Source organism: Rattus norvegicus, chromosome 6, assembly GCF_036323735.1.
Source record: "Rattus norvegicus strain BN/NHsdMcwi chromosome 6, GRCr8, whole genome shotgun sequence".
Classification (NCBI taxonomy): Eukaryota; Metazoa; Chordata; class Mammalia; order Rodentia; family Muridae; genus Rattus; species Rattus norvegicus.
The window spans coordinates 143493587-143519320 of record NC_086024.1 but is presented as its reverse complement, the minus strand read 5'-3'; the positions used below and the strand labels follow the sequence as shown (position 1 = coordinate 143519320).

General features: G+C 41.0%; 1 protein-coding gene across 18 annotated transcripts in view; it reads right to left on the bottom strand.

The window, feature by feature from the left end:
- The window catches only part of Ncapg2 (non-SMC condensin II complex, subunit G2), a 77200-nt gene that overhangs the window by 42530 nt on the left and 8936 nt on the right, over positions 1–25734 (bottom strand). For 12 of the 18 annotated variants that reach the window (XR_010052125.1, XM_063262159.1, XM_063262158.1 and 9 more), the window contains 13 exons: positions 25184–25298; positions 23520–23674; positions 22550–22684; positions 19437–19531; positions 17977–18046; positions 15696–15782; positions 14271–14363; positions 13098–13223; positions 12337–12516; positions 11284–11436; positions 9350–9650; positions 9107–9210; positions 5934–6107 (listed from right to left, as the gene is read on the bottom strand). Coding sequence is in view for 17 of the 18 variants with exons in the window: in XM_063262159.1 (XP_063118229.1) it covers positions 5934–6107; positions 9107–9210; positions 9350–9650; positions 11284–11436; positions 12337–12516; positions 13098–13223; positions 14271–14363; positions 15696–15782; positions 17977–18046; positions 19437–19531; positions 22550–22684; positions 23520–23674; positions 25184–25298 (1788 nt within the window). In the remaining variant the exon portion in view is untranslated. The remainder of the gene's footprint in view (positions 1–5933; positions 6108–9106; positions 9211–9349; positions 9651–11283; positions 11437–12336; positions 12517–13097; positions 13224–14270; positions 14364–15695; positions 15783–17976; positions 18047–19436; positions 19532–22549; positions 22685–23519; positions 23675–25183; positions 25299–25734) is intronic. The other 6 variants (XM_063262157.1, NM_001427667.1, XM_063262160.1 and 3 more) reach the window with 1 other exon arrangement.

Sequence of the window (25734 nt, the reverse complement as noted above, 5' to 3'; positions counted from 1 at the left end):
CTGGACTGATGTCATACAGACCCTAAGAGAACACAAATGCCAGCCCAGGTTACTGTATCCAGCAAAACTCTCAATTAACATTGATGGAGAAACCAAGATATTCCATGACAAAACCAAATTTACACAATATCTTTCCACAAACCCAGCACTACAAAGGATAATAAATGGTAAAGCCCAACATAAGGAGGCAAGCTATACCCTAGAAGAAGCAAGAAACTAATCGTCTTGGCAACAAAACAAAGAGAAGAAAAGCACACAAACATAACCTCACATCCAAATATGAATATAACAGGAAGCAATAATCACTATTCCTTAATATCTCTCAATATCAATGGCCTCAACTCCCCAATAAAAAGACATAGATGAACAAACTGGATACGCAACGAGGACCCTGCATTCTGCTGCCTACAGGAAACACACCTCAGAGACAAAGACAGACACTACCTCAGAGTGAAAGGCTGGAAAACAACTTTCCAAGCAAATGGTCAGAAGAAGCAAGCTGGAGTAGCCATTCTAATATCAAATAAAATCAATTTCCAACTAAAAGTCATCAAAAAAGATAAGGAAGGACACTTGATATTCATCAAAGGAAAAATCCACCAAGGTGAACTCTCAATCCTAAATATCTATGCCCCAAATACAAGGGCACCTACATAAGTAAAAGATACCTTACTAAAGCTCAAAGCACACATTGTACCTCACACAATAATAGTGGGAGATTTCAACACCCCACTCTCATCAATGGACAGATCATGGAAACAGCAATTAAACAGTGATGTCGACAGACTAAGAGAAGTCATGAGCCAAATGGACTTAACGGATATATATAGAACATTCTATCCTAAAGCAAAAGGATATACCTTCTTCTCAGCTCCTCATGGTACTTTCTCCAAAATTGACCATATAATTGGTCAAAAAACGGGCCTCAACAGGTACAGAAAGATAGAAATAATCCCATGCGTGCTATCGGACCACCACGGCCTAAAACTGGTCTTCAATAACAATAAGGGAAGAATGCCCACATATACGTGGAAATTGAACAATGCTCTACTCAATGATAACCTGGTCAAGGAAGAAATAAAGAAAGAAATTAAAAACTTTTTAGAATTTAATGAAAATGAAGATACAACATACCCAAACTTATGGGACACAATGAAAGCTGTGCTAAGAGGAAAACTCATAGCGCTGAGTGCCTGCAGAAAGAAACAGGAAAGAGCATATGTCAGCAGCTTGACAGCACACCTAAAAGCTCTACAACAAAAAGAAGCAAATACACCCAGGAGGAGTAGAAGGCAGGAAATAATCAAACTCAGAGCTGAAATCAACCAAGTAGAAACAAAAAGGACCATAGAAAGAATCAACAGAACCAAAAGTTGGTTCTTTGAGAAAATCAACAAGATAGATAAACCCTTAGCCAGACTAACGAGAGGACACAAAGAGTGCGTCCAAATTAACAAAATCAGAAATGAAAAGGGAGACATAACTACAGATTCAGAGGAAATTCAAAAAATCATCAGATCTTACTATAAAAACCTATATTCAACAAAACTTGAAAATCTGCAGGAAATGGACAATTTCCTAGACAGATACCAGGTATCGAAGTTAAATCAGGAACAGATAAACCAGTTAAACAATCCCATAACTCCTAAGGAAATAGAAGCAGTCATTAAAGGTCTCCCAACCAAAAAGAGCCCAGGTCCAGACGGGTTTAGTGCAGAATTCTATCAAACCTTCATAGAAGACCTCATACCAATATTATCCAAACTGTTCCACAAAATTGAAACAGATGGAGCACTACCGAATTCCTTCTACGAAGCCACAATTACTCTTATACCTAAACCACACAAAGACCCAACAAAGAAAGAGAACTTCAGACCAATTTCCCTTATGAATATCGACGCAAAAATACTCAATAAAATTCTGGCAAACCGAATTCAAGAGCACATCAAAACAATCATCCACCATGATCAAGTAGGCTTCATCCCAGGCATGCAGGGATGGTTTAATATACGGAAAACCATCAACGTGATCCATTATATAAACAAACTGAAAGAACAGAACCACATGATCATTTCATTAGATGCTGAGAAAGCATTTGACAAAATTCAACACCCCTTCATGATAAAAGTCCTGGAAAGAATAGGAATTCAAGGCCCATACCTAAACATAGTAAAAGCCATATACAGCAAACCAGTTGCTAACATTAAACTAAATGGAGAGAAACTTGAAGCAATCCCACTAAAATCAGGGACTAGACAAGGCTGCCCACTCTCTCCCTACTTATTCAATATAGTTCTTGAAGTTCTAGCCAGAGCAATCAGACAACAAAAGGAGATCAAGGGGATACAGATCGGAAAAGAAGAGGTCAAAATATCACTATTTGCAGATGACATGATAGTATATTTAAGTGATCCCAAAAGTTCCACCAGAGAACTACTAAAGCTGATAAACAACTTCAGCAAAGTGGCTGGGTATAAAATTAACTCAAATAAATCAGTTGCCTTCCTCTATACAAAAGAGAAACAAGCCGAGAAAGAAATTAGGGAAACGACACCCTTCATAATAGACCCAAATAATATAAAGTACCTCGGTGTGACTTTAACCAAGCAAGTAAAAGATCTGTACAATAAGAACTTCAAGACACTGAGGAAAGAAATTGAAGACCTCAGAAGATGGAAAGATCTCCCATGCTCATGGATTGGCAGGATTAATTTAGTAAAAATGGCCATTTTACCAAAAGCAATCTACAGATTCAATGCAATCCCCATCAAAATACCAATCCAATTCTTCAAAGAGTTAGACAGAACAATTTGCAAATTCATCTGGAATAACAAAAAACCCAGGATAGCTAAAGCTATCCTCAACAATAAAAGGACTTCAGGGGGAATCACTATCCCTGAACTCAAGCAGTATTACAGAGCAATAGTGATAAAAACTGCATGGTATTGGTACAGAGACAGACAGATAGACCAATGGAATAGAATTGAAGACCCAGAAATGAACCCACACACCTATGGTCACTTGATTTTTGACAAAGGAGCCAAAACCATCCAATGGAAAAAAGATAGCATTTTCAGCAAATGGTGCTGGTTCAACTGGAGGGCAACATGTAGAAGAATGCAGATCGATCCATCCTTATCACCCTGTACAAAGCTTAAGTCCAAGTGGATCAAGGACCTCCACATCAAACCAGACACACTCAAACTAATAGAAGAAAAACTAGGGAAGCATCTGGAACACATGGGTACTGGAAAAAATTTCCTGAACAAAACACCAATGGCTTATGCTCTAAGATCAAGAATCGACAAATGGGATCTCATAAAACTGCAAAGCTTCTGTAAGGCAAAGGACACGGTGGTTAGGACAAAACGGCAACCAACAGATTGGGAAAAGATCTTTACCAATCCTACAACAGATAGAGGCCTTATATCCAAAATATACAAAGAACTCAAGAAGTTAGACCGCAGGGAAACAAATAACCCTATTAAAAAATGGGGTTCAGAGCTAAACAAAGAATTGACAGCTGAGGAATGCCGAATGGCTGAGAAACACCTAAAGAAATGTTCAACATCTTTAGTCATAAGGGAAATGCAAATCAAAACAACCCTGAGATTTCACCTCACACCAGTGAGAATGGCTAAGATCAAAAACTCAGGTGACAGCAGATGCTGGCGAGGATGTGGAGAAAGAGGAACACTCCTCCATTGTTGGTGGGATTGCAGACTGGTAAAACCATTCTGGAAATCAGTCTGGAGGTTCCTCAGAAAATTGGACATTGAACTGCCTGAGGATCCAGCTATACCTCTCTTGGGCATATACCCAAAAGATGCCTCAACATATAAAAGAGACACGTGCTCCACTATGTTCATCGCAGCCTTATTTATAATAGCCAGAAAATGGAAAGAACCCAGATGCCCTTCAACAGAGGAATGGATACAGAAAATGTGGTACATCTACACAATGGAATATTACTCAGCTATCAAAAACAACGAGTTTATGAAATTCGTAGGCAAATGGTTGGAACTGGAAAATATCATCCTGAGTGAGCTAACCCAATCACAGAAAGACATACATGGTATGCACTCATTGATAAGTGGCTATTAGCCCAAATGCTTGAATTACCCTAGATCCCTAGAACAAATGAAACTCAAGACGGATGATCAAAATGTGAATGCTTCACTCCTTCTTTAAATGAGGAAAAAGAATACCCTTGGCAGGGAAGGGAGAGGCAAAGATTAAAACAGAGACTGAAGGAACACCCATTCAGAGCCTGCCCCACAGGTGGCCCATACATATACAGCCACCCAATTGGACAAGATGGATGAAGCAAAGAAGTGCAGACCGACAGGAGCCAGATGTAGATCGCTCCTGAGAGACACAGCCAGAATACAGCAAATACAGAGGCGAATGCCAGCAGCAAACCACTGAACTGAGAATAGGTCCCCCGTCGAAGGAATCAGAGAAAGAACTGGAAGAGCTTGAAGGGGCTCGAGACCCCAAAAGTACAACAATGTCAAGCAACCAGAGCTTCCAGGGACTAAGCCACTACCTAAATACTATACATGGACTGACCCTGGACTCTGACCCCATAGGTAGCAATGAATATCCTAGTAAGAGCACCAGTGGAAGGGGAAGCCCTGGGTCCTGCTAAGACTGAACCCCCAGTCTATGGGGGGAGGGCGGCAATGGGGGGAGGGTTGGGAGGGGGACACCCATAAGGAAGGGGAGGGGGGAGGGGGATGTTTGCCCGGAAACCGGGAAAGGGAATAACACTTGAAATGTATATAAGAAATACTCAAGTTAATAAAAAAAAAATAAATAAATAAACAATTAAAAAAAAAAAGATCTAATTGTGGAGGACACTACACTTTGAGTATAAGACAAAGAGAAATCAAGCTGGAACTCGGCTGAAGACTTCTTCTTTCGGGCTGGCTTGCTATGCAAGCTGCTGAGAGGCAATCGATGGTCTTTCCCTGCAGTCGACTCTGAAAGCAACAGTACTGATGTGTCAGGCAAGATATATGCACTGGTATAATACTGCATAACTGTTCTGGAGACAACCAACCACTTTAAAAACTGGCCAAAGCCATGGTCACACTACAATCCTAGTGGAATTAGGATTCTAATTCTTCTGCTGCTTCTCTGCTGTCAAACTGCTTCCTGAATCTGCGAGTTCAAACCCACAGACTATTGCCAGTCTCAACCTTGGGCAAAGAAAGCTATTTTTGAAGTAGGCATCAATTAGTGCAGAGACTCATGACTAGTTAAAGTACTGAAATTGACCGTTGAATACTCAGCCATAAATGGAACATGGCCATCAACTCCTTCCCTACCAGGGCTTAGAGAACATTATGGAAGAGGGAGCAGGGGGAAAAAAAGCAAGACTCAAAGAACACAGAAGACTGCTGTTCTCTTGACATGACACAGCTGTAGCACCGATAAACTTATAGAGGCTGTGGTTAGCTGGACAAGTGCATACAAGATTGACCCCATCAATATCCAGCATGAAATGAGCTTATGAGATTCCACTCCTAGTTCAGGAGTTAGTAGCAGCTGGATCAAAAGTCATCTTTCTTATCCATAATCTGGTAAATAAAGTGGCACCCATATATATGTACACAAGTAACCTTAATTAAACTCAAGAGATAAAAAATTCTTAAAAGACATAAAGAGGTCACGTTAGGAAGAAAGGGCTCAGAGAGTGTGACGAAAGAACAAGAGAAAAGAACAGGAGCAGTACATAGCACCATAAAGGAATTAAATTAAACCAGAGTACGTGTTTACAATGCATTTATATTTAATAAATCTATATTTTTATTGTTATATGCCAAAATAAGGGCCATGACAACCTTCCTGTCCTATACAAGACAGAACTTCTAAAGAGGAAACCTGCCACCCCAGAACAGCTTACTCTAAGAATGGCCCAGACTTACCTTGAATACCTTCAGGTACTCTGGAAGCACAGACGCAAACTTGTTAATGGTATAAGCTTTGGCCTCTTTATTGTTTTCCAGACTCCTGTGGATATTCTTCCAGAGGATCACGATGATTTCTAGCAAACCTGCCATGGATGCAGTGTCATTCACTGACAACGTTTTGTCTAGTACCTAAGACACAGACAATGTTACTGTGAAAGAACCTAATAAAAGTATTAAAAGTACCATCTTCAAAAGCACAGCTCAGAATTACAGACACAAAACAATATAAATAACACAATGTCAACTTCTATAGTACAATAAAATTTTCTTCACTACTTTAGAACCTATCTAGACTAGGAATGTAGATTTATTTCCAAATTCCATCCAAGAAATAAATTCTAAATTAACTATATTTTTTTAATGAAAGTCTATATGAACTAAAACTTTTCTAAACTCAGAAACTAATACTCTTTATCACACACCCCATGCAAATGGGATTACACTGCACTACAAAGTAATTGCTAAGCACGGCTGTACAACTTTGGCCTGACCCGTAGGCACTGACTGCTAGACACTTTCTGAGGACATCAAGATATAACTCACAGCTGGAAGTGACTAATGGTAGTCAGCAATCACTAAAATCATAGGTTTCTTTGGCTTATTGAAAACAAACCTGACTATATGTTCCTATTATGCTGGTAGTACACAATGATCTCATACCAGAATGAACAGGTGCATAACAAAATCTGTTTCCAGAGCTACTGATTAGACCTGGTTTGTGACTTGCCTATTAGTGATGGCCCATGGAGATACACAGACACATGAGATGATCGAAGTAACTTCCTAATGAGTACAAAACTGATCCTGATTAATAAGAATACAAAAAGCAAACATACTTTCTGCCTAGTAGCTATGACAGTGTGCACTAAATGCTCTGAAATGTAATAAGGCCAATCAGACTGACAGAGCAACCTGCTAGTGGCTTGGATGCTACCAGAAGCAAAATGTAACAAACTGATCAAAGTTTTCCTTCTGGCTTAACCTTACCTTTTCTGCACTCTAACTTTGTGAACAGAAAACCTAAATGGAGCACACTTACATCGATAATGAGCATTACAGCATGTGGTCCTTATGTAATACCAGTCTAAGAAACACAAGTGGTTTATTTATTTTAAAGTAAACCACAGAAGCTCAATATTTTAGCACAGCAGACTCATTAAAATTTATGAAACCCACTCTTCCCCTTTGAGAATAACACTTGAATAATGTACTAGGTTCTTAAGTAATGGTTCCTTATTTTAACAGGCTAGGCTATAATACTTTAGCAATACCAGGCTGCTAAGTAATAGTTCCAATGTTTTATTTTAGCCAAGAATATCTTTGGACACTAATAGATGGCCATTCGCCATGGCCCTGGCAGGGCTGAAGTATGTAGACCACGCTATTCTTGAACTCACAGAGATTTATCTGCCTCTACCACCCATGGCCTGGGATTAAATTTGTATGACTCCTGGCTCCATGAGCAAATTAAAAAAAAAAAAATTCTTTAAAACCACGGGCACAGTGTAGTAGTGCGTGTTTATAATCCCAGCACTCAGGAGGCAATAAGGAGGAGTGAGGAAGACTGTCACAAGTTTAAAACGACCCTGGGACTCCCAGGACAGCTAGGGCTACATAGTGAGACTATCTCAAAAACAAAGTAAACTATTTTAGCTACATATATGTTCTAAATGTAATTATGCCACAACTTATATACATTTTTCTAATGTGAGTTACAGTGTAGATGTGTATTCTGAACCTCTGTCAATCTAGAATGAGAATTATATAGCAAATTACATGTTTTTTTTTTACAATGTACAATGGAAATGATTGTCTTTTTTTAATGATAAAGAACTTGACCTAAAAGATACTGCAAGCTTTCACAGTAGTATATAGCTATTAGTAACAAGGTTAAAAAATGTCTTCAATATTTACAAAATGTAAAACATTTTCAAACCAAATTCATATTCTCTTTTGCAAAGTCATTTTCAATCCTAGTATAAGGCTGCAGTGGCCCGCAGCAGGATATATGCTCACCCGCTTCTGCCAATGCCAACTATATCATGTGCCAGGCTGATAAGTAGATCACCTACACATGAAATCACAAAAGCTACATTGCAACCCAGCTAACTGCCCTGGAAAAGCTTCACACATGCTATCTACCATGCAGCAGAAGGGACTCAAACTCTACCCGACAGCTCTGAGCACATGAAAAGGTACTGGTCAGCCAAGGTATGAACATAAAGTCACAATGTTCTGTATTCTCTTTTCCTTCTGCTGCACACCTACTTTCCATAGATCTTCAGCAGGTTTTACTGACAATTTCACCCCCGCCTTGCCAAACGGAGGGACGAAGAGAAAAGGGGTGGAGCTAGCTGCCTGTCATGATGCACTAAGGCAGATGCACTGAGATAACCATGACACTGACATAGCTCATGGAAGAGGCAGTCTGAATATTGCCTACTCTGTCTAGACAGGTCATAGGGTAGTAGTAGCAAGCCCCAGGACATAGTCATGTAGCAAGCAAACTAGCTTACTTAAGCAACTTTAGCAAAGGAAATTTTGTTTTGTGATTTTCTTCTATAGGAAAAATTTCTAATCTATTTGGGGACTGCAAAAAAATAAAAAAAATAAATCCCTCAAGTTTGACTGTGAAGTGACTATACATAAGATACTGCTTGAAAGCAGCAAGTGTAGTCAAGTCTCAACTGGCTATTAGTGGATATTTTCAGATTTACTAAAAGACCAGCTAATTTAAGACAATTCTACAAAAAGCTAGCACCCAGAAGTTCATCCCCATGTTTCTAGAACTCCGTGTTAGTGACTCTGACAGGCACCAGCTCCATGTCCGAAATCTAGCTCAATAGTGCTACACCCAAGATGAACTGAACAGAGGGGGCTCAGGGCAAAGAAATATGGGACAAGGTGCCACTAGTAAGAACACTCTTTACAATATCCTACCACACTCTAAAAGTTAACTACAAAAGATACACCACAATTCTTTAAAACATATAATTTATGACTTATCCAAAGCTGTACCTAGGTATCTTTATTGAAACAAATGGGAAATAAAACATCCTAACAGCCTATGGAAATGATACCAAACCAAACCCTGCTTGTCTTTACTGTGAAGCAAGAGCAACACTTACACTGGCGTTCTCCTTCTCGCACTCCTTATGGGTCTCTGCGCCCTCTCTCAGGGTCCTCTGGATACAGGCGTTCAAGCAGTGACGGATGACATGGATGAGCTTTGCTAAAGTGGTTAAGAGAATCAACAAATAGATGTATCATCTATAAAATTAGCTTTCCAATTAGAAAACTATAATCTCAAACAGTAAAGAGTATCACCTTAAGGAAAATCACTAAGGGATGCCAGAGAGCATGAGGCTTACTGAGTGAGAACACTGAGCATCTGGACCATGCACTTTGTGGGAGAGGCAGCGAGACACGAGAGAGGCAGAGATGCAGACCTATGTTGGTGCTGGCGGTGTGCTCATGGGCGTACTGATAGAACCTCCTGGCAGCTGCACGGTTCATCTGGATCAGGGTGACACAGCGTTCACACCACACCTCCTCTGGCTGGTTGACGGGCAGAAAAGAGTTGAAGATGAGGCTCACCAGGCGCCGAGACACAGGCCGAGAATCCATTTCCAGGCGAACCAAAATGTCCTCCATTGGGCATATTTTCCAAAACTAGGGAGTAGAGGAGGAGACATGCAAAAGAAAACAAGCAGTGGTTCCTATAATCTTGAAAACTGCTAGTTTCCAGACTATAACCAAAGAACTAATTGTTTTATACTCAAGAAAAATCCTTTCAAATACCTATACCATAATTTACATCTTAAAGAAATGTAACATGTAAGGTATATCATGAGGCTGTGGAAAGGCCAACTATGATTCCTTAGCAGCATGATTCATGCACAGATGATCACTTCTACATATGTAGGTTTACTAATCCACTAACTGATCTACAAACAGAAAGATAAATTTCATCTATTAATAGTTTTGATGTGAACACCTTACTCATCTGTCTTAAGAGATCCACACCATCCCCCTCCCTAACACTCTAGGACTGCTAGCTTGCTCCTGGTACTGTGAGCACCCTCCTTGTCCAACTTGGAAGCTCACACAATACAATCACATACTCCACAAGAGACACACATTAGCACTGTTTAGGGTGGTGGCGTGTGTGTGTGCGCATGTGTGTGTTTTAAGTCAGGGTCTCAAGTATCCTGGCCAGTACTTTGTAGCTGAAGATTAACTTAAACTTCTGGTCTTGCCTTTACCTGAATACTATAATCACAGGCATACCGCACCACACATATTTATGCCAGGGATTGAACCCAGGCCTATGTGTATGCTACACAGGTACTCTGCCAACTAAGCTATCACCCCAACTCTATCATAGGCTTCTAGCACCTGGGCAGCTCCTCCATAGAGCCCATGTCTGTCCTCACCAACGCACACATACTTCTTAGCCAAAAAGTTAAGTCCAGAGAAGTTATACACGCGTACAAGGTACAAGTTGTCACTCTGAATGGCACACGAGCAGATATGTGGGTAGCAATGCCCCCAGCAATGAGAATTTCCATGGACAGACAGGCACACTAGCCTTGCACTCCTGTTAACCTTGAAATACTCTTGTCTCAGTGATAAAGCACCTGCCTAGCATTTATGAGGTCCTGAGTTCAATTCCCAGTATCAGAGAAAAAGGGTTATTTTAAAAAAAAAAAAAAAAACTGAATTGGAACTGGAAAGAAGGAACTTTTATGTCCTCTTTACGGTGTCAATAAATTGGCCTGTGCCCAGTGGATGTTTACCACGTTACAAGCAATTATTTTTTAAAAAAAGGCAGAACCAGCTAACCATTGCAAGTAGTATTTAGGTCCTAAATATGTATAGATCCATCAAATATTTCAATGTTTTTAACAGTAATAAAAAATGCCAGGGGACCTGCAGGATGGCTCAGGGGACAAAGATGCTTGTCACCAAGACTGACAACCAGAGTTCAAGCTCTGGAACCCACATGGTAGAAAGAATCAACCAACTCCTTTAAGTTCTCCTCTGACCTCCAAAAACATAATGTGCACACATGCCCCATCATACATGAAATAATGTTTAAAATTATTAAAGATGGTTACTTATATTAGTCTTTGCAAAGTGAAACACACTACTTCTAGAACCTTTCATGTAAAACATAAAGCCAAGTTTTCTGACCACCTAGCAAATACATTATTAAATTGATTAAAATGTAACTGAGGTCCTTCTGTTGGGTGGTGACGAACGTCCTTTGTCTATCTCAGCTTCTCTTAACTTGTCCTCTTACCTTTGCAGCTCTCACAGCCTTGACCTTCAGCAGCAAATCCACAAAAGCCACCCGCACTTTCTCTGCGTTATCATGGAGACTGTACCTGAGCGATGGCAAAAGCTGTTCTAATAATGGGTGGCTCAGTTTGTTATCCAAAATAATTGGCAAACACTACAGAGAAGGGGGAGAGGAGAAAGCACTTCAAACCAGAGCACACCGATAAAACATTCAGCTAAGAGGCAGCTCAGATGATACTGAGTCCGACTCTTGGCAGACACCACCTTCATGAGACTGACTGCACATCAAAGGCACGCTCTGGGACTGGTGAAACTGCTCAGTAAGACATTCCAAAGAGGCAAAAGGGAGGACTTGTGCAGAGCTAGAATACTATGCCCAGCCCCAAACTAACACTACGGCAACTAGACATTTTATAGAGAAAACACTTTTCTTTCAAACAAGGTCTCTAGGCAACTCAAGTGTCTTCAAACTCAGAATCCTCCTGTCTCAGCCTCCAGAGTATTTCTGCTGTTATAGGTCTTGGCCACACACCTAGCTAGACAATACTTTACATTTAGATTTTAAAAGCTTAGTTTGGAGACTGAAGAGACGGCTCAGCAACTAAATCACATACTGTGCTTGCAGTGTTCCCAGCATCGTGACAGGTATCTTACAACCACCTTTAACACCAGCTCCAAGAGGATCAAAGCCTTGGCTCCTCTAGCTGAGGACCTTACTCAGTCCCCAGCACCGACATGGAGGCTCACAAACATCTGTAACTCTAGTTCCATTAGACCCAACACTCTCTTCTGGCACTCATGGGTACCATATAACACATAGTCAAAATACCCATATGCATAAAATAGTTTTAATTTTTAAAAATAAAATTCTACAAAAAAAAAATTTTTTTTTTTGGTGTAGAAATACAACTATAGTATCAGTAACATTTTCCCTCCTGAGTAGGATAATATGCAATTTTCTATTACTTTCCCCTTCTATTTTCTACAATATCCTTATAGTTTTACAAAACTATTGTGTAATACAATGTTACTTTTACACCTTTAAAAACCCTACCTTAAAAACAGAACACCGAACATCAGCTGAGCTTATATCAAATGCCAGCTCCCCTGTGACTTTCTTCAAGAGGTCAACAAGAATGGTGGGGGGCATCATTTCCCAATATTTAGAAGTTATTTTACAAACACCAAGAATGCCAGTGGAACGGACCCATGGATAAGGATCTTCTAAAAGGCTCTAAAAGTAGGAGAGAAAAAAGATGTATAACTCTTAAATTATTGCTTGTGCTACATATTAGTACTCTGGGAATTTAAAACTTAATAACAGATACTTAAGAGTTGCAGAAATTGTGGCCACACAATCCAGTGTCTCTAGGTCTGAAGGGGTGGTTCCAAGATGCCTAACCCGCAGCTGCTCAGACAAAGCAACGCAGCATCGACCCATGCGTCCCACATAAGAGTTGTATGAGTAACTATTCTACTACACTGTTACAAACTACAGCATGAAATAAAAGCTGCACATGTTCAATCAGGCCACAATGCTATAAAGCGGGAGTGGTAGAGACAATCTGCAAGTCAAAGTGCTAACACATGGCTACTGGGAGCGAGGCATGCATAGCTTTATCCTGAAAACTACATAAGCATATATAATGGGATGTCTCAAGAGTGACTAAAGAGAGGAGGGAGAGTGTGGACCTGTGCATCTGGAGATGTGGGCAGAATGGGTACTCACTCCTCTGTAGGGTGGCCCTGCTTATAAGCAATAGCTCTGAGGCACACAGGTTAGCAAGCAGTGAATGCCCGCACAGCAATACCTACATAGAGTTCTTCAAACTGCTTCTGAATTTCACTGTCCATCTCAGTGGCAATGAAGTTTGGATCTCTAACAGGAAATGCTTCAACAAACAACAATGCAGCATTTGATCGAACTTCAGAATTTCTGGCCTATAAAAATATAGGTACTTTTAGAAGTTCAGAGACTGTTTCCAAGCTAATATTTCCACAATTTCAGTAAAGATTTATTTACAAATGAAAGACAGTTTTGGGGCTGGCAAGATGGTTCAGATCTAAGGGCACTTGCACCTCAGTTTAACAACCTGAGTTCAATTCCAGGAACACACAGTGGAGAAAACTGACTCCTACAGGCTACACTCTGCCCTCCACATATGCTCCCACTGCCTAGTAAATAAACAAATAAGTTGTAATAAAAATGAAAACATAACTTTAATCTTTAAGTTAGCAAAAACAGGCTGTGGATGGATATAATTTGGTGGCAAAGTATCCACTTTGCACGTGTAGGGCACTGGGCTCTGCCCTTGGCATCACAGAAGTAAATAGCCAAACTGTGAGGTCATCCTTAAATTAAACCCAACTCTCAGTTCAGTGTCAGTAGATATTAAAGACCAGTTTTCTCACTTCGAAGCTGTATTTGATTACACTTTTAAATTTTCAGACTATAAAAAAGAGTAGTGATGTTAAGAGATTATTAAGAAGTGGTTGCTGCCTTCTAATCAAGCAGAGCAGTTTGTGTAGACCTGGGTGCTCATCAGAACGCTAACTAGTGTCTGTCTTCTGCCCTCATTACAGGCATGAGAGAAGAACAGGCGGGCGGGGCAGCTGTTACTCTGCCCAGTCCGTGCATACCCAGTCACCCTCTGGACTGGATTTCATAGCAACTGTTTACTAAGTACTGAACTGACCTGCCTTTACTGTTAAGTGGATCAAAGACATGCTCTTCACAAAGGTTAAAAACTGAGAGCAGGAATGGTGGCACATTCCTAGAGTCCCATCTACACATGAGGCTGAGGCAGGGGGATCACTTGAACCTAGGTAGTTGGATATGGAATACAGTGACAGCACAGATCAAAACCATAAGAAATGTTGTTCTGAAATCCCATAAAACACTGTCTCCAGTCTCTGAGCTGCCTTCTGTATCAGCACAGGATCAATTCAAAGCACATCGTGCACTAGGAAACACCAGTAAGATGTTACCTTTAGTCCTCTCCACAGGATGGGCTTATATAACCTATACAGCATCTCTTCCACTCCCTGACGGACTTTCTGCTGGTGAAAGTAACTCAACACCTAAAAGAGAAAGGAAACAAAGGCAATACAGTTATCTGTAAGGCATCTGAGTCAGATGTAGTGGTGCACTGCTCAGGAAGCTGGTGAGATTGAAGTCAGCCCATGCTACGGAAGAGTCCGTCTCAAAACAAGCACACACAAAAGCTCGAGAATGGGAAGAAAGATTATTCTGTCCCATCCCACCCCTGTGACACTTACAACATTCTCTGGCAAGACCTACAACAGAGCCAAGACAACCTTGAATACAACAATCAGAAAAAAGAAGTCATAGCCAAAATAGCAATCAATGGCTCTGAATTCTAATGCCACCCGGGCTCTAAGACCTACACCAGTGAGACATGCCTCGTGTCACACTAATTAAGAGGCTGAGGCAGAAGAAACCAAGACCCAGGAACTCTAGACCATCCATTAAGACCCTATCTCAAAAAAATAAATAATATGAAAATTAATTACTAGCCTACCAAGAACCACATAAGTTCCATAGAGCTCTGACAGTAAGGACAAAATGGAAGCATGGACACTGCTAAAAGGGGCTCAGGAGCAAGGCTTAGCCTGATTCACCTTCACTCAAATGCTCTTTGAACCAACTACTGGCCCAGCTGCTTAGCCCTTTACTGCCCAATAGGATCAGGTTTCAACTCTGCTGCCCACCAGGGACAGGTACCAGCTCTCTACCTGAAAAATTCATACAGAACCAGCATCTATTCAATACTCTTTATAGCACGGGTTTAAATGAGATACCAAGCTCTTCCCAAAAGTAATAAATTACAAATAGACCTTCCACTTTCTTTGATAGAATCACCCCACAATTCTGTATAAATGCTGGAACCTGGAAACAATCAGATTTGCCTTGTTATTGGAATCCACTCCTCCAGAAAATGTATTAGTAAAAACACTGAATTAACTACAGCATGGGTATGGTTTTCTTTTTTTTTTTTTTTTTTTTTTTTTGGTTCTTTTTTTTGGAGCTGGGGACCGAACCCAGGGCCTTGCGCTTCCTAGGTAAGCGCTCTACCACTGAGCTAAATCCCCAGCCCCGGGTATGGTTTTCTGATGAAAGATTTCATTTTCTCTGTAAATCTTAGAAAATCTCTCTCACTACACAAAGCACTTTCCATACAGTTAAAGCACATCCTGGCTGGCTTAATGACAGTACCATTTCTTTCCTCACCCACCACAGGGCTGCAGCAGAACAAATGCCAAGTTAACAAATATCAAGATTCTAAGAAATCCCTTTGCCTGACTGGATGAAATTAGGAATTTTTACATTTAGCCAAAACACTTATCCACAAATAGAGCTCACAACTGGTGGCTCAGAGGTGCCGCCCTTACCTCTCGAACTTTGGAGTGCACTGGAGACCTCCGTGGAAGGTGGATGCCGTGGAACATGAAGTCCTGGATGCAGTCATTTTCAATGGTCTGAAACAGTAAGAGCAGTAGCAAGCATGGGTCACTCAGGCAGCCAGTGAGCTGGAGACAGAATCCCCACCCAGCAGGCCTAAGCTCCTCCCCCTGTTCAGAGGAAGCCTGTGCTCTTCTGTCAGAGCTGCTACTATGTATCTATTCCTTTAGTTTCAGTATAAAAGAGGACACTGCTTCTACTTTATCTGAGGCAACAGTGAACCCCAGCATCATTAGAAAACAGCTCACATTACTCAAAATACAGACAAAAAGAACTTAGGCCAGACAGAGATCTCAAAAACGTTATACTGTCCTGGGAACATCACAGGCTTGCACCTGTTTGAAGAAACTCTCCACAAACACAGTGGAACTGCCTCTACAGAGGAGGTCAGACTCCAGAGACTGACATGGGATCTTCTGGGGGCTTCTGACAAGTGCCAGGGAAGGAGTGTGAGAGACTCCTTGACAACTCCCAATGAAAACAAGTCACAGGGAAAAACAAAAAAAAAAGATAGGTCCAACCCAGTATATGTTACCCTACACTCCAGGGTGCAAGGACCCCACAGCATTAGACAGAGACATAAATACTGCTATCAATATCATCTTGAAAATTTACCTTCCTTGAAGTTAATGATAAGCCTCTGAACGTGGGGTAATGCCCTATCTGACCAGTGATGAGACAGGAGCTATGCCACATGTCCTGGAAGCTACATAAAGACATAGAGGAACTAAACTGGAGCTTTTAGAATATGGTGTTCCCTTCCACGGGCGCCTCCAACACATCAATGGCACAGAGTTAAGGAGGACAGCAATAAGCGAAGCCATGAGTGCAACGTTTTTATCCACTTGCAGCCAAGCCAGACAACCTGAGTACTGACTCCTGAGAGCTGTCCTCTAACCTCCACTTCTACCACGGCAGACATGCACTCACAAAGGCTAAAGCAAGAGGACCATGACTTCAAGACCAGCCTAAACACACACAAAAAAAGAAGGGGCAGGAGGAGGAAGTAGGGGAACTGGAGAAATGGCTCAGGGGCTGGGAATGAGTACTGCTGTTCCAGAGCCCTCAAGTTCAATTCCCAGCACACATGATGTAAGCTCACAACTTCCTGTAACTCTAGCTCCAGGGGATTCAATGTCTTTGGCCTCCACAGGCCTAAAACTCAATGTAAATAAACCTACAAATAAGCACTTCTACAGATACGTAATTAAAATAACAAATAAATAAATAAATAGAAACGAGCAAACAAAATAATGGAGAATAATGCCTGGGCTCTGCCGTTTCACCACACACACTTAAGACAAGACTTAAAAGACTACATACACGTAAAAGACTACACATATTTAATCTACTTTATTAAAATTGTCCAAAGAATATTAGCAATAAAGACCACGTATAAGCAGGCTGAAAGGCAGTGTGGACAGAACCTGCACTAGTCACTGTCAGTTCTCCAAAGAGAAGAGAAGAGAGAGAGAGAGAGAGAGAGAGAGAGAGAGAGAGAGAGAGAGAATACTTCTGGATGGAAAAGCACAGGTTACAGCCTGAAGATGTAGAAGGAAGAGGCAGATAATGGCACGGCACACAGCTGATGGGCAGCTGATGGGCAGCTGATGGGCAGCTGATGGGCAGCTGATGGCCTGGATCTTAATGCAGACTGTGAGTGAGACTAGATCTCCCTAACACACGCAGGGCTCACTGTGCTCAAAGTGAACGTCACGGACCTCTTACGATAACATAACCGATAGAAGAGGCACTAGGGGGTCCTCAACAGCACCATCCACGGAAAGAGAACCCAAACACAAACACAGTTTTTCACTTTCAAGTAGCCAGAATAAAAACAAAGAAACCAGTCAAATTACATAATATTATATTTTGTTTAGCCTAGAACATCCATCTCGCAACGAATCTCCCTTTGACTAGCCACATCCCAGCAACCCAATAACTAGAGGTAACTAGACAGTCTAGGCCCAAAGACAACAAAATAAGGAACACAAAACCCACTGACTTCTCTGAAACTGTGCATCCCAGCAAGGTGATAGCTGGGGCTGTGCCTCAGCACGTGGGCCACAATGAGTCGGCCTGTCATACTTCTATCGGCATGACTAATCAATCAGCTTTATGTTCAGGTAGACTAAGCACAAGTTTTAAATAGCCCACCCTTGGATACTTAAGTAACTAGAATACATTAGATGTTAAATAAAACGAAAATACCTCCAGTATTTTTCCCGAAGCCTTTTTCCAAGCTCTGAAATAAATTTCTGCAATGTGTACCATCAAAGACCTAATTTAAAAAAAAAAAAGTTAATACATGTTTAAATAATTTTACTGTATACCACACTTCAGTTACTCTCCTGTCTCAGGAAAAGGAATTGATACAGAATATGGTTCTACAAACATCTGCAATATTACCTACCTGAAATGGAAAGAGGAAGAGACAAAACAGGGTAGAGGAGCTGGAATAAAAACTCCTCCTTAGCCAATGTTACCACCAACCCTAACCCTGACAGCACAGGCCCAGAATTAAATTCTACAGTCAGAACTTTTCAATATGGACTGACGAGAGAGCTTCCCTGGTAACGGCACTTTCTACCAAGCCCAGTGAGCTGTCGATACCTAGACCACGATTGGTGGGAAGAGAGAACTAACTCTTGCGAGTTGTCCTCTAACCTCCACATGTGCACTATGTCATACACATACCCACACCTACGCCTCCCCAAACACACATGTGTGCCATGGCATACCCCACCCATACGTACACCTCCCCAAAACACAAATAAACTTTAAAATATTAAAAACTTTAAATACTAATTCTTTACATATAGAAAAAGATACACCAGGATTCAACTTTAAAATCATCTATGTTTAGAAATTAGTTCAGCATAAGCATTTTACAAAGGAAATGTGAGGAAGCAATCTAGAATATACCAAGAGCTCTGCATTCACACTAGAACCAAATCCTCAGTGCTTACACGGCTACCTGACACTAAGGGATTTACTAACCGTGGCCTACCTCAGCAGGAAGGAAGGATGTCAACAGAAAGCACCCAAGTGAATGCACGCTCTGCCTGGCAGTCTGACTGCTGAATACAGGAAGCACTAGGTCTAGAGCTGCAGACCCGTGGTTCCTCCGACTTACACCACCGGCTCCTCACGGCAACCACAGTTCAGCCCACACTCATTAGACGGTGTACCCTGTACTCAAAATGTCCCCTCAATACTAATGACATGAGCTTTATGTAAGACAAAAGCTATAACTGTCATATATCTGCCTAAAAAAAAAAAAAAAACCACCACTACTTTCTGTTCCAGAGTGAGGTAGTAGGACCACATGGGCCCAGAGACTAGAAATCAACCTGGGCAGCAAATACAGCCAGCCTCCTGAGGGAAAAGCAGAGAACTAAAAAAAAAAAAAAAAAAAACCAAGATCTTAATCAGTATGGGAGAAATGCTTAGAGGAAAAAGAAACCTACCTAATAATACAATAGTGAATAACACGATGTATTTTCTAAAGCTTTCATTTATGTTAATATAAACTGTAATGGGGAAGCTAAAGCATTTAGACCGCTGTGTACTGACAGCCTAGATTGGGCTATACAGCAAGACCTCCTTACAACACACACATGAAACACACAAAACTTTTAAAACAAGCCAAGAGAACCTCTAATACTTACTTTTGTAATCCAGGTAACTGATTTTTAATGGTGTCATGGATCATTTTAATAAAGTCTATATTCCAACTAAAGAGATAACTAAGAAATCTTCTTCCCTGTAAATGAAAAACAATGAGGACAAGCTGGGCATGGGAGCACACACCTATAATCCCAGCTACCCGGGAGGCTGAGACAGAATAGGACAAGGTCAAGTCATCCTGGCCACACAAACATCATCTCAAATAATAAACGACTTAATGAAACTGTTCTAATATAAACAAGTATTTCTTTAATACACCCAAAGTCAGCTACTTATAAAAATGAAGCCCATGTCACTGTCATTTGGCAAGTTGGCACGGAGGTTGAGCTGGGAAGTGCTACAGTGGCCCTAACAGCAGAGGGGCTACAGACATCCCTCCCTCGAACAGAGCAGCACTGAACATCTGTCTTCAAAACTCAGAAACAGAGCCATACGAGGTTCCACCACAGGTCTACAGACATTTCATTCTCGCTATCATGGAGAGTGGATGATGCAAAACCAAAGAATGCCTGAAATCTTTGTTTGACCCCACCATAAAACTCTTTATTGCCACCAAATTCCTAACAATCCTTGTGCAAGCCTTGTGCTTATCATCTTTCCAATAACAATAGTAACCATCACGGGGAAAGCAGCCCTCTCCACACACATCCTGTACCACTGACAGATGCTGCTGCTTCACTCAAGCCATGCCACGTGCTCATCCCTGAAGTCTGAAAGGGCACCTGCTGCTCTGGCTATGGAACAAACACTGAGGTTTCAGATTCAGAGCCCGTGCCCTCCACACAATAGGCATGGCTAGATGCAGACTTTTCTAGTGGTGCTAATCAAATTACAGGATGGGGACTGGGGGCTACCATGGGACCAGACTTTCTACTAAGGGCTGAGACCCTGAGGAATGCATTTTGGAAGCCTTCTCTACTGCTTCATGAGAAACGGCTGCAGAGACATGTTCTAAACCCACTGTATTACAGTCACCTGCACCCCAGCAAGGGCACACAGTCCACATCGATAACCACTGTACGGTGACCTCACATAACAGAACTATTCCCTAGAAACCATGTTAATAAACGATTGAATCTAGGGACTGAATCTAGGGCCTAATCTTTGCTAGGCAAGATTACAGCCCTAGCCCTAAAAATATCTGGTACAAAAGAGTACTTAAAAATGTGATTTATATTAAGTATATAATAAAAATAAAAAGCTAAGACAATACGCACTCTTTTTATTTCATACTAAGTTCTCTAGTCATGGCACTTTACATGTGAGATAAATCTGAACTGAAACTGGCCACATGAATTGAAGTTGTTTGGTTCCTGAATGGTGAAAAGAGAAATGGAGGTGTGTGGTGCTAATATTTGTGTATATGCCAATTAAACGTAGCCATGTGGCCAGGGGAGGCTTAGTAGTCAAGCACTTACCTAGCATGCATGGGGTTCTGAGCTCAACTCTTAGCACACACACCTCTCCAACCTCATGCTGGCTAAAACTTCGTCAACTTGATACAATCTAGAGTCATCTGAGTGGAGAAAACCTCCACTGAGAAAATATCGCCATAAGACTGGCCTATGTACAAGCAAGTAGGACATTTTCTTGATTAATAAATGACGTGGCGGGGTTGGGGATTTAGCTCAGTGGTAGAGCGCTTGCCTAGGAAGCACAAGGCCCTGGGTTCGGTCCCCAGCTCCAAAAATAAATAAATAAATAAATGACGTGGCCCAGCACATTATGGGTGGTACTACCCCTAGACAAGTGGTCCTGGATGGTTTAAGAAAGTAGGCTGAGCAGGGCTTGGTGGTGCATGTATTTAATCCCAGTACACATGATGCAAGGCAGGCAGATTTCTGTGAGTTCAAGACCAGTTTGGTCTACATAGAAGGTTCCACGCCAGCCAGGGCTATGTAGTAAGATCCTTTCTCAAAAAAGAAAAAAGGCAATTCAAGCAATAATATTAAGAGAGCAATAACCTATGTGAAGGACTGGACAGCAAGGGCTACATAAGAGAGTTCCTATCTCAAAAAATAGAAATAAAACAGCAATAGCAGCAGCAACAACAACAGGAAAATGAAGGCAGGCTTAGAAAACCATGGGAGGGGCTGGGATTTAGCTCAGTGGTAGAGCGCTTGCCTAGCAAGCACAAGGCCCTGGGTTCAGTTCCCAGCTCCGAGAAAAAGAAAAGAAAAAGAGAAAAAGAAAACCATGGGAAGCAACCCAGGAAACAGTATTCTGCTATGGCCTCTGCTTCAATTCTGGCCTCTGGGTTCCTGCTTTGAGTTTCTGCCCTGACTTCCTTCGTGATGGGGTGTGATCAGAGTTGAAATTATTCCTTTCCTCCCCAAGTTGCTTTTAGACAGAATATTTTATAACTCTAAGACACACACACACACACACACACACACACACACACACACACACACACAGAGTAATCTGTAGAAAGAAGAGAGCAGAGCTTAGCCACAGGAACATAACTCTTATATTTACATGTGTGTGTGTGTGTGTATGTATATGTATATATATAGTGATTCTACATGTATAATATACATTTATATGTAAATATGTAATTATATGTGTAAATCCAATTTATTGATACCTATTTCCATCTAGTTTAATGATGAAAATAAGGCAAGATGTGCTCAAACTCAAAGAAACAAACAAAAAAACCTACTTACTGAAGTGACCATTCTAGAATTTTGGTTTAAAAAACAGAAATATTGTAAGAATATGTTTTTGTTTTAATCCCAGATGTGGGGATATGGAGCTGCTTCCCACTGTCCAAAGCCACTGTGATTTGCCTCAGGCTCTAGCAGAGGCGTTGTTTTGCCAGCTGCAGATAGTGTCTGCACTTGTGTGACATTTGGAGCTCTAGGGACTTTTCAGAAGGTCTATAAATGCTAGGGCCAGAGAAATGTGTGGTTGGTGGTTGGTGGTTATCCAGGGGGTTGACTGTGGTTTGTTAGAAGAAAAAAAGGAGAAAAATTAGATTCAGGGATCTCTAGCTCTTTCTCCTCCCCTTCTTTATCTTTCCTTTTCTCCTGTCTAGTGACTGAAAGGCGGGGAAAAAAAATGAACAAATTAGCAAACACCAGCCATAACTCACCTCCTCCTTCTTGATGCAATTAACATTTATGAAGCACTGGAGCAGCATATCTTTAATTTCTCTACTCTCCTCCAAATCATAGTCAAAGCAGTACAGAGCCTGGTGGATGCGCCACAGCCTACACATATCTGCACCCTGTGAATGACACAGAGAGCCACACAGGAGACAATAACATACTACCTGTTTCAGTTACTTTCTTTACCTTTATAAAAAGAAAGTAAAGTTGTATTTCAAGCTAATTATCATGAATAATGAAGATTAGATTACCAAATCATCAAAAATTAGGACACAGTGACAAGTGAAAAGGGGTGTGTCCCGCACTCAGGAGGCAGAGGATCTCTGTAAGTTTGAGGACCGCCAGGCCTACAGAGCTAGTTCCAGACAGCTAAGGCTATACAAAGAAACCCTGTCTTGAAAAACAACAAAGCCAACCAACCAAACAACAACAAAAAACAAGTTTGCAAATGCTCTGTGTAGTTCTACAGAACACTTTGGGCTTTTTTTTTTTTTTTTAAATAGGACCTCATGTAGCCCAGGCTAGCCTCCAACTACCAAATTATTTTTGTTCGGCTCAGCTACAATTTCCCTAGGACTTCATAGCAATGTGAAATAATTGCCATAATAATTCTAAATCATGCCTGCCTCTTACCCAGGATACTCCCTGACTAAAACCCACTGGCACAGCTTAGTCTCTGCACCCCCGCTTCCTTTCCTTTGCAGAACTAGGATCAAGGCATACAGGTAGAGTAACTGCCTTTTCATCATGAAGTGACAAAGAGGACAGCAGCCACACTCTAAGGAAAGAACATGGAGGAAAAAGCCCAACTTTCAATCTTGGTCTGGATGGTGTTCCCACCTTTGACCTCTATATTTAACTGTAAGAACTCACCTAAACTGGGAAGCTATAGAATCCAGCCCCTTTCTACCTAATCCGCCCCTCACTAACATACCCTGAAGAAAGGAAACGTACTGTTTTGGTCTCCAGACTCTTCCTCAGCAGCATGACAAACGCAGTCTTTCCCATGTCCTCCTTGGCAGGAAGGCCCCTTTCCCACCATTTGACACACAGATCCTGAATAGAGTTCTGGAGTTTTTGTTCAGATTCAGGTAATGCATATAAAATACCTAAATGTAAAGCACAAATGTTTTCTGTTATTAAGCAGTTTATTACCATTTCAGACTCAAAAGTACAGAGTGCTGGGCTGGAGAGATGGCTCAGTGGTTAAGAGCACTGATTGCCCTTCCAGAGGTCCTGAGTTCAATCCCCAGCAACCACACGGTGGATCACCACCATCTGGAATGCAATCCGACACCCTGTTCTGGCATGCACGTATACATGAAGATAGAGCACTCAATTCACAAAATAAATAAATCTTTAAAAAAAGTTCAGAGCACTATGACTTGGTACAAGGCCTAGCTTAGCAAATATTAGTTTATTTGTTAAATAAACATAATTTATAGAATGCCAATACTTAGCCAAAAAAAGATTTACAAGTGTTATACAAACAGATAAAACAAAATACAAAACAGAGAACTTCAGACCTGGAAGCCTCATACTAATACATCTTGCTATCACCACAACTCTTCCCTCACTGGGATAGGTTCTGACCACCACAGGCTCAATGTGCTGGTCTTGGGTCTTGGCTCAAAGGTGGAAAACAATCAAAGCAAATAACATAATGAATATAAAAACTATTGCTTTTAGAATATAAAGGCTCGATAACTGTTAATAATGCTAACAATTACCCACAGATGCCTGAATAGCATTATACGCATATAAAGCTCCTGAAGTAATTCTGAGTCTGGAGCAACTACAGTGAGACTATAAATAAACTGATAGTGACATCCACAGAGAATTTAGAAGCAAATTTCTACACTGCCTGGGGTAATTTAAAATAATAATAAAAAAAAGATACTGTCGACTTGTGGAGTAACAAAGAAAGGGTGGGGGGGGAAATAGCTGGAAGGGACTAGATTAAAAACATACTAAAAATGTAAAATATTTAAAAAGAAAAAATTATGCTAATTTCAGGAAATCAGACCAAAGTAGCTCCTAAAGACATAAAGAAACGCAAGTGATGCTAAGACTGAGAACGTGGGAATGTGCCCGAGGAGACAATACCCAAATGAACTAAGTACTCAAAAGACAGTTCCACAGAATCCTTAAAACTGCTATTACATTTATAAAATACGTTTGTGTAAATATTTTATAACCAGTTTTCATCACTTCAGGTGAGTATACCACTTAATAAACAGCTTTACTGGCTTAGTTAAAGTTAGCAAGAGACACTGGAATCAACAACTCCAAAGACCATGGTCATCCTTAACAAGAAATTCAGCGACACAGATTCTTGGGCTGTGTGGCAATAGCACAGACTGAGAATATGCAGAGATGTCCCTTCAAGCAAGCACACTGTCCTGAAGAAGCTGCAAGTGACAGTGTCAGCAACTCAGAACCACGACCACCCTCCCCAACACTGAACAGAGCCTACTAACTCACAGTGCCCTTGAGAACTTGAGTGCAAAGAGATGCCTTTAAATTCTTGTTTCAGATTGCCTGCCCTGCTCATGAACGTAGGTGACTTCCCTTTAAAAGGTGCCACGTGAGTGCCCACTACTGAAAATGCCACTTACCATTCAATATCACAGCACACTCCAGGAGGGCGCCATAGTTCTCATGTTCATTTATTATAGGTACAGAAGCAAGAATTACAGTAACAATTGCATATGTTATTTCTACGCTCTTTTTCTAAAAATAAAACATAAGTGAGTTAAAATGAGCAACTTGTAACACTCCACTTGTTTTTTAAAAAATCAAATAGTTACTAAATTTCAAAAATGGAACCTTTAGCTTTTTTTTTTTTTCTTTTTTTTTTTCGGAGCTGGGGACTGAACCCAGGGCCTTGCGCTTGCTAGGGAAGCGCTCTACCACTGAGCTAAACCCCCAACCCCACCTTTAGCTTTTTTTAAAAGGTGGATTCAAATTGAATATAAGTCAAGTGTCCTATAAAAATCATAACACTGAGTAGCAGAACAGCAAAAGCAGGACTTGGCAGCAGGTAACTACAGGACTGGCATATTGCATTTTCTTAATTTTAAAGTTCAACCATTTGAGCTGGGCATGGTGGCACACGCCTTTAATCCCAACTAAAGAAGCTGAGGCAGGTGATGCTCCAGTTTGAGGC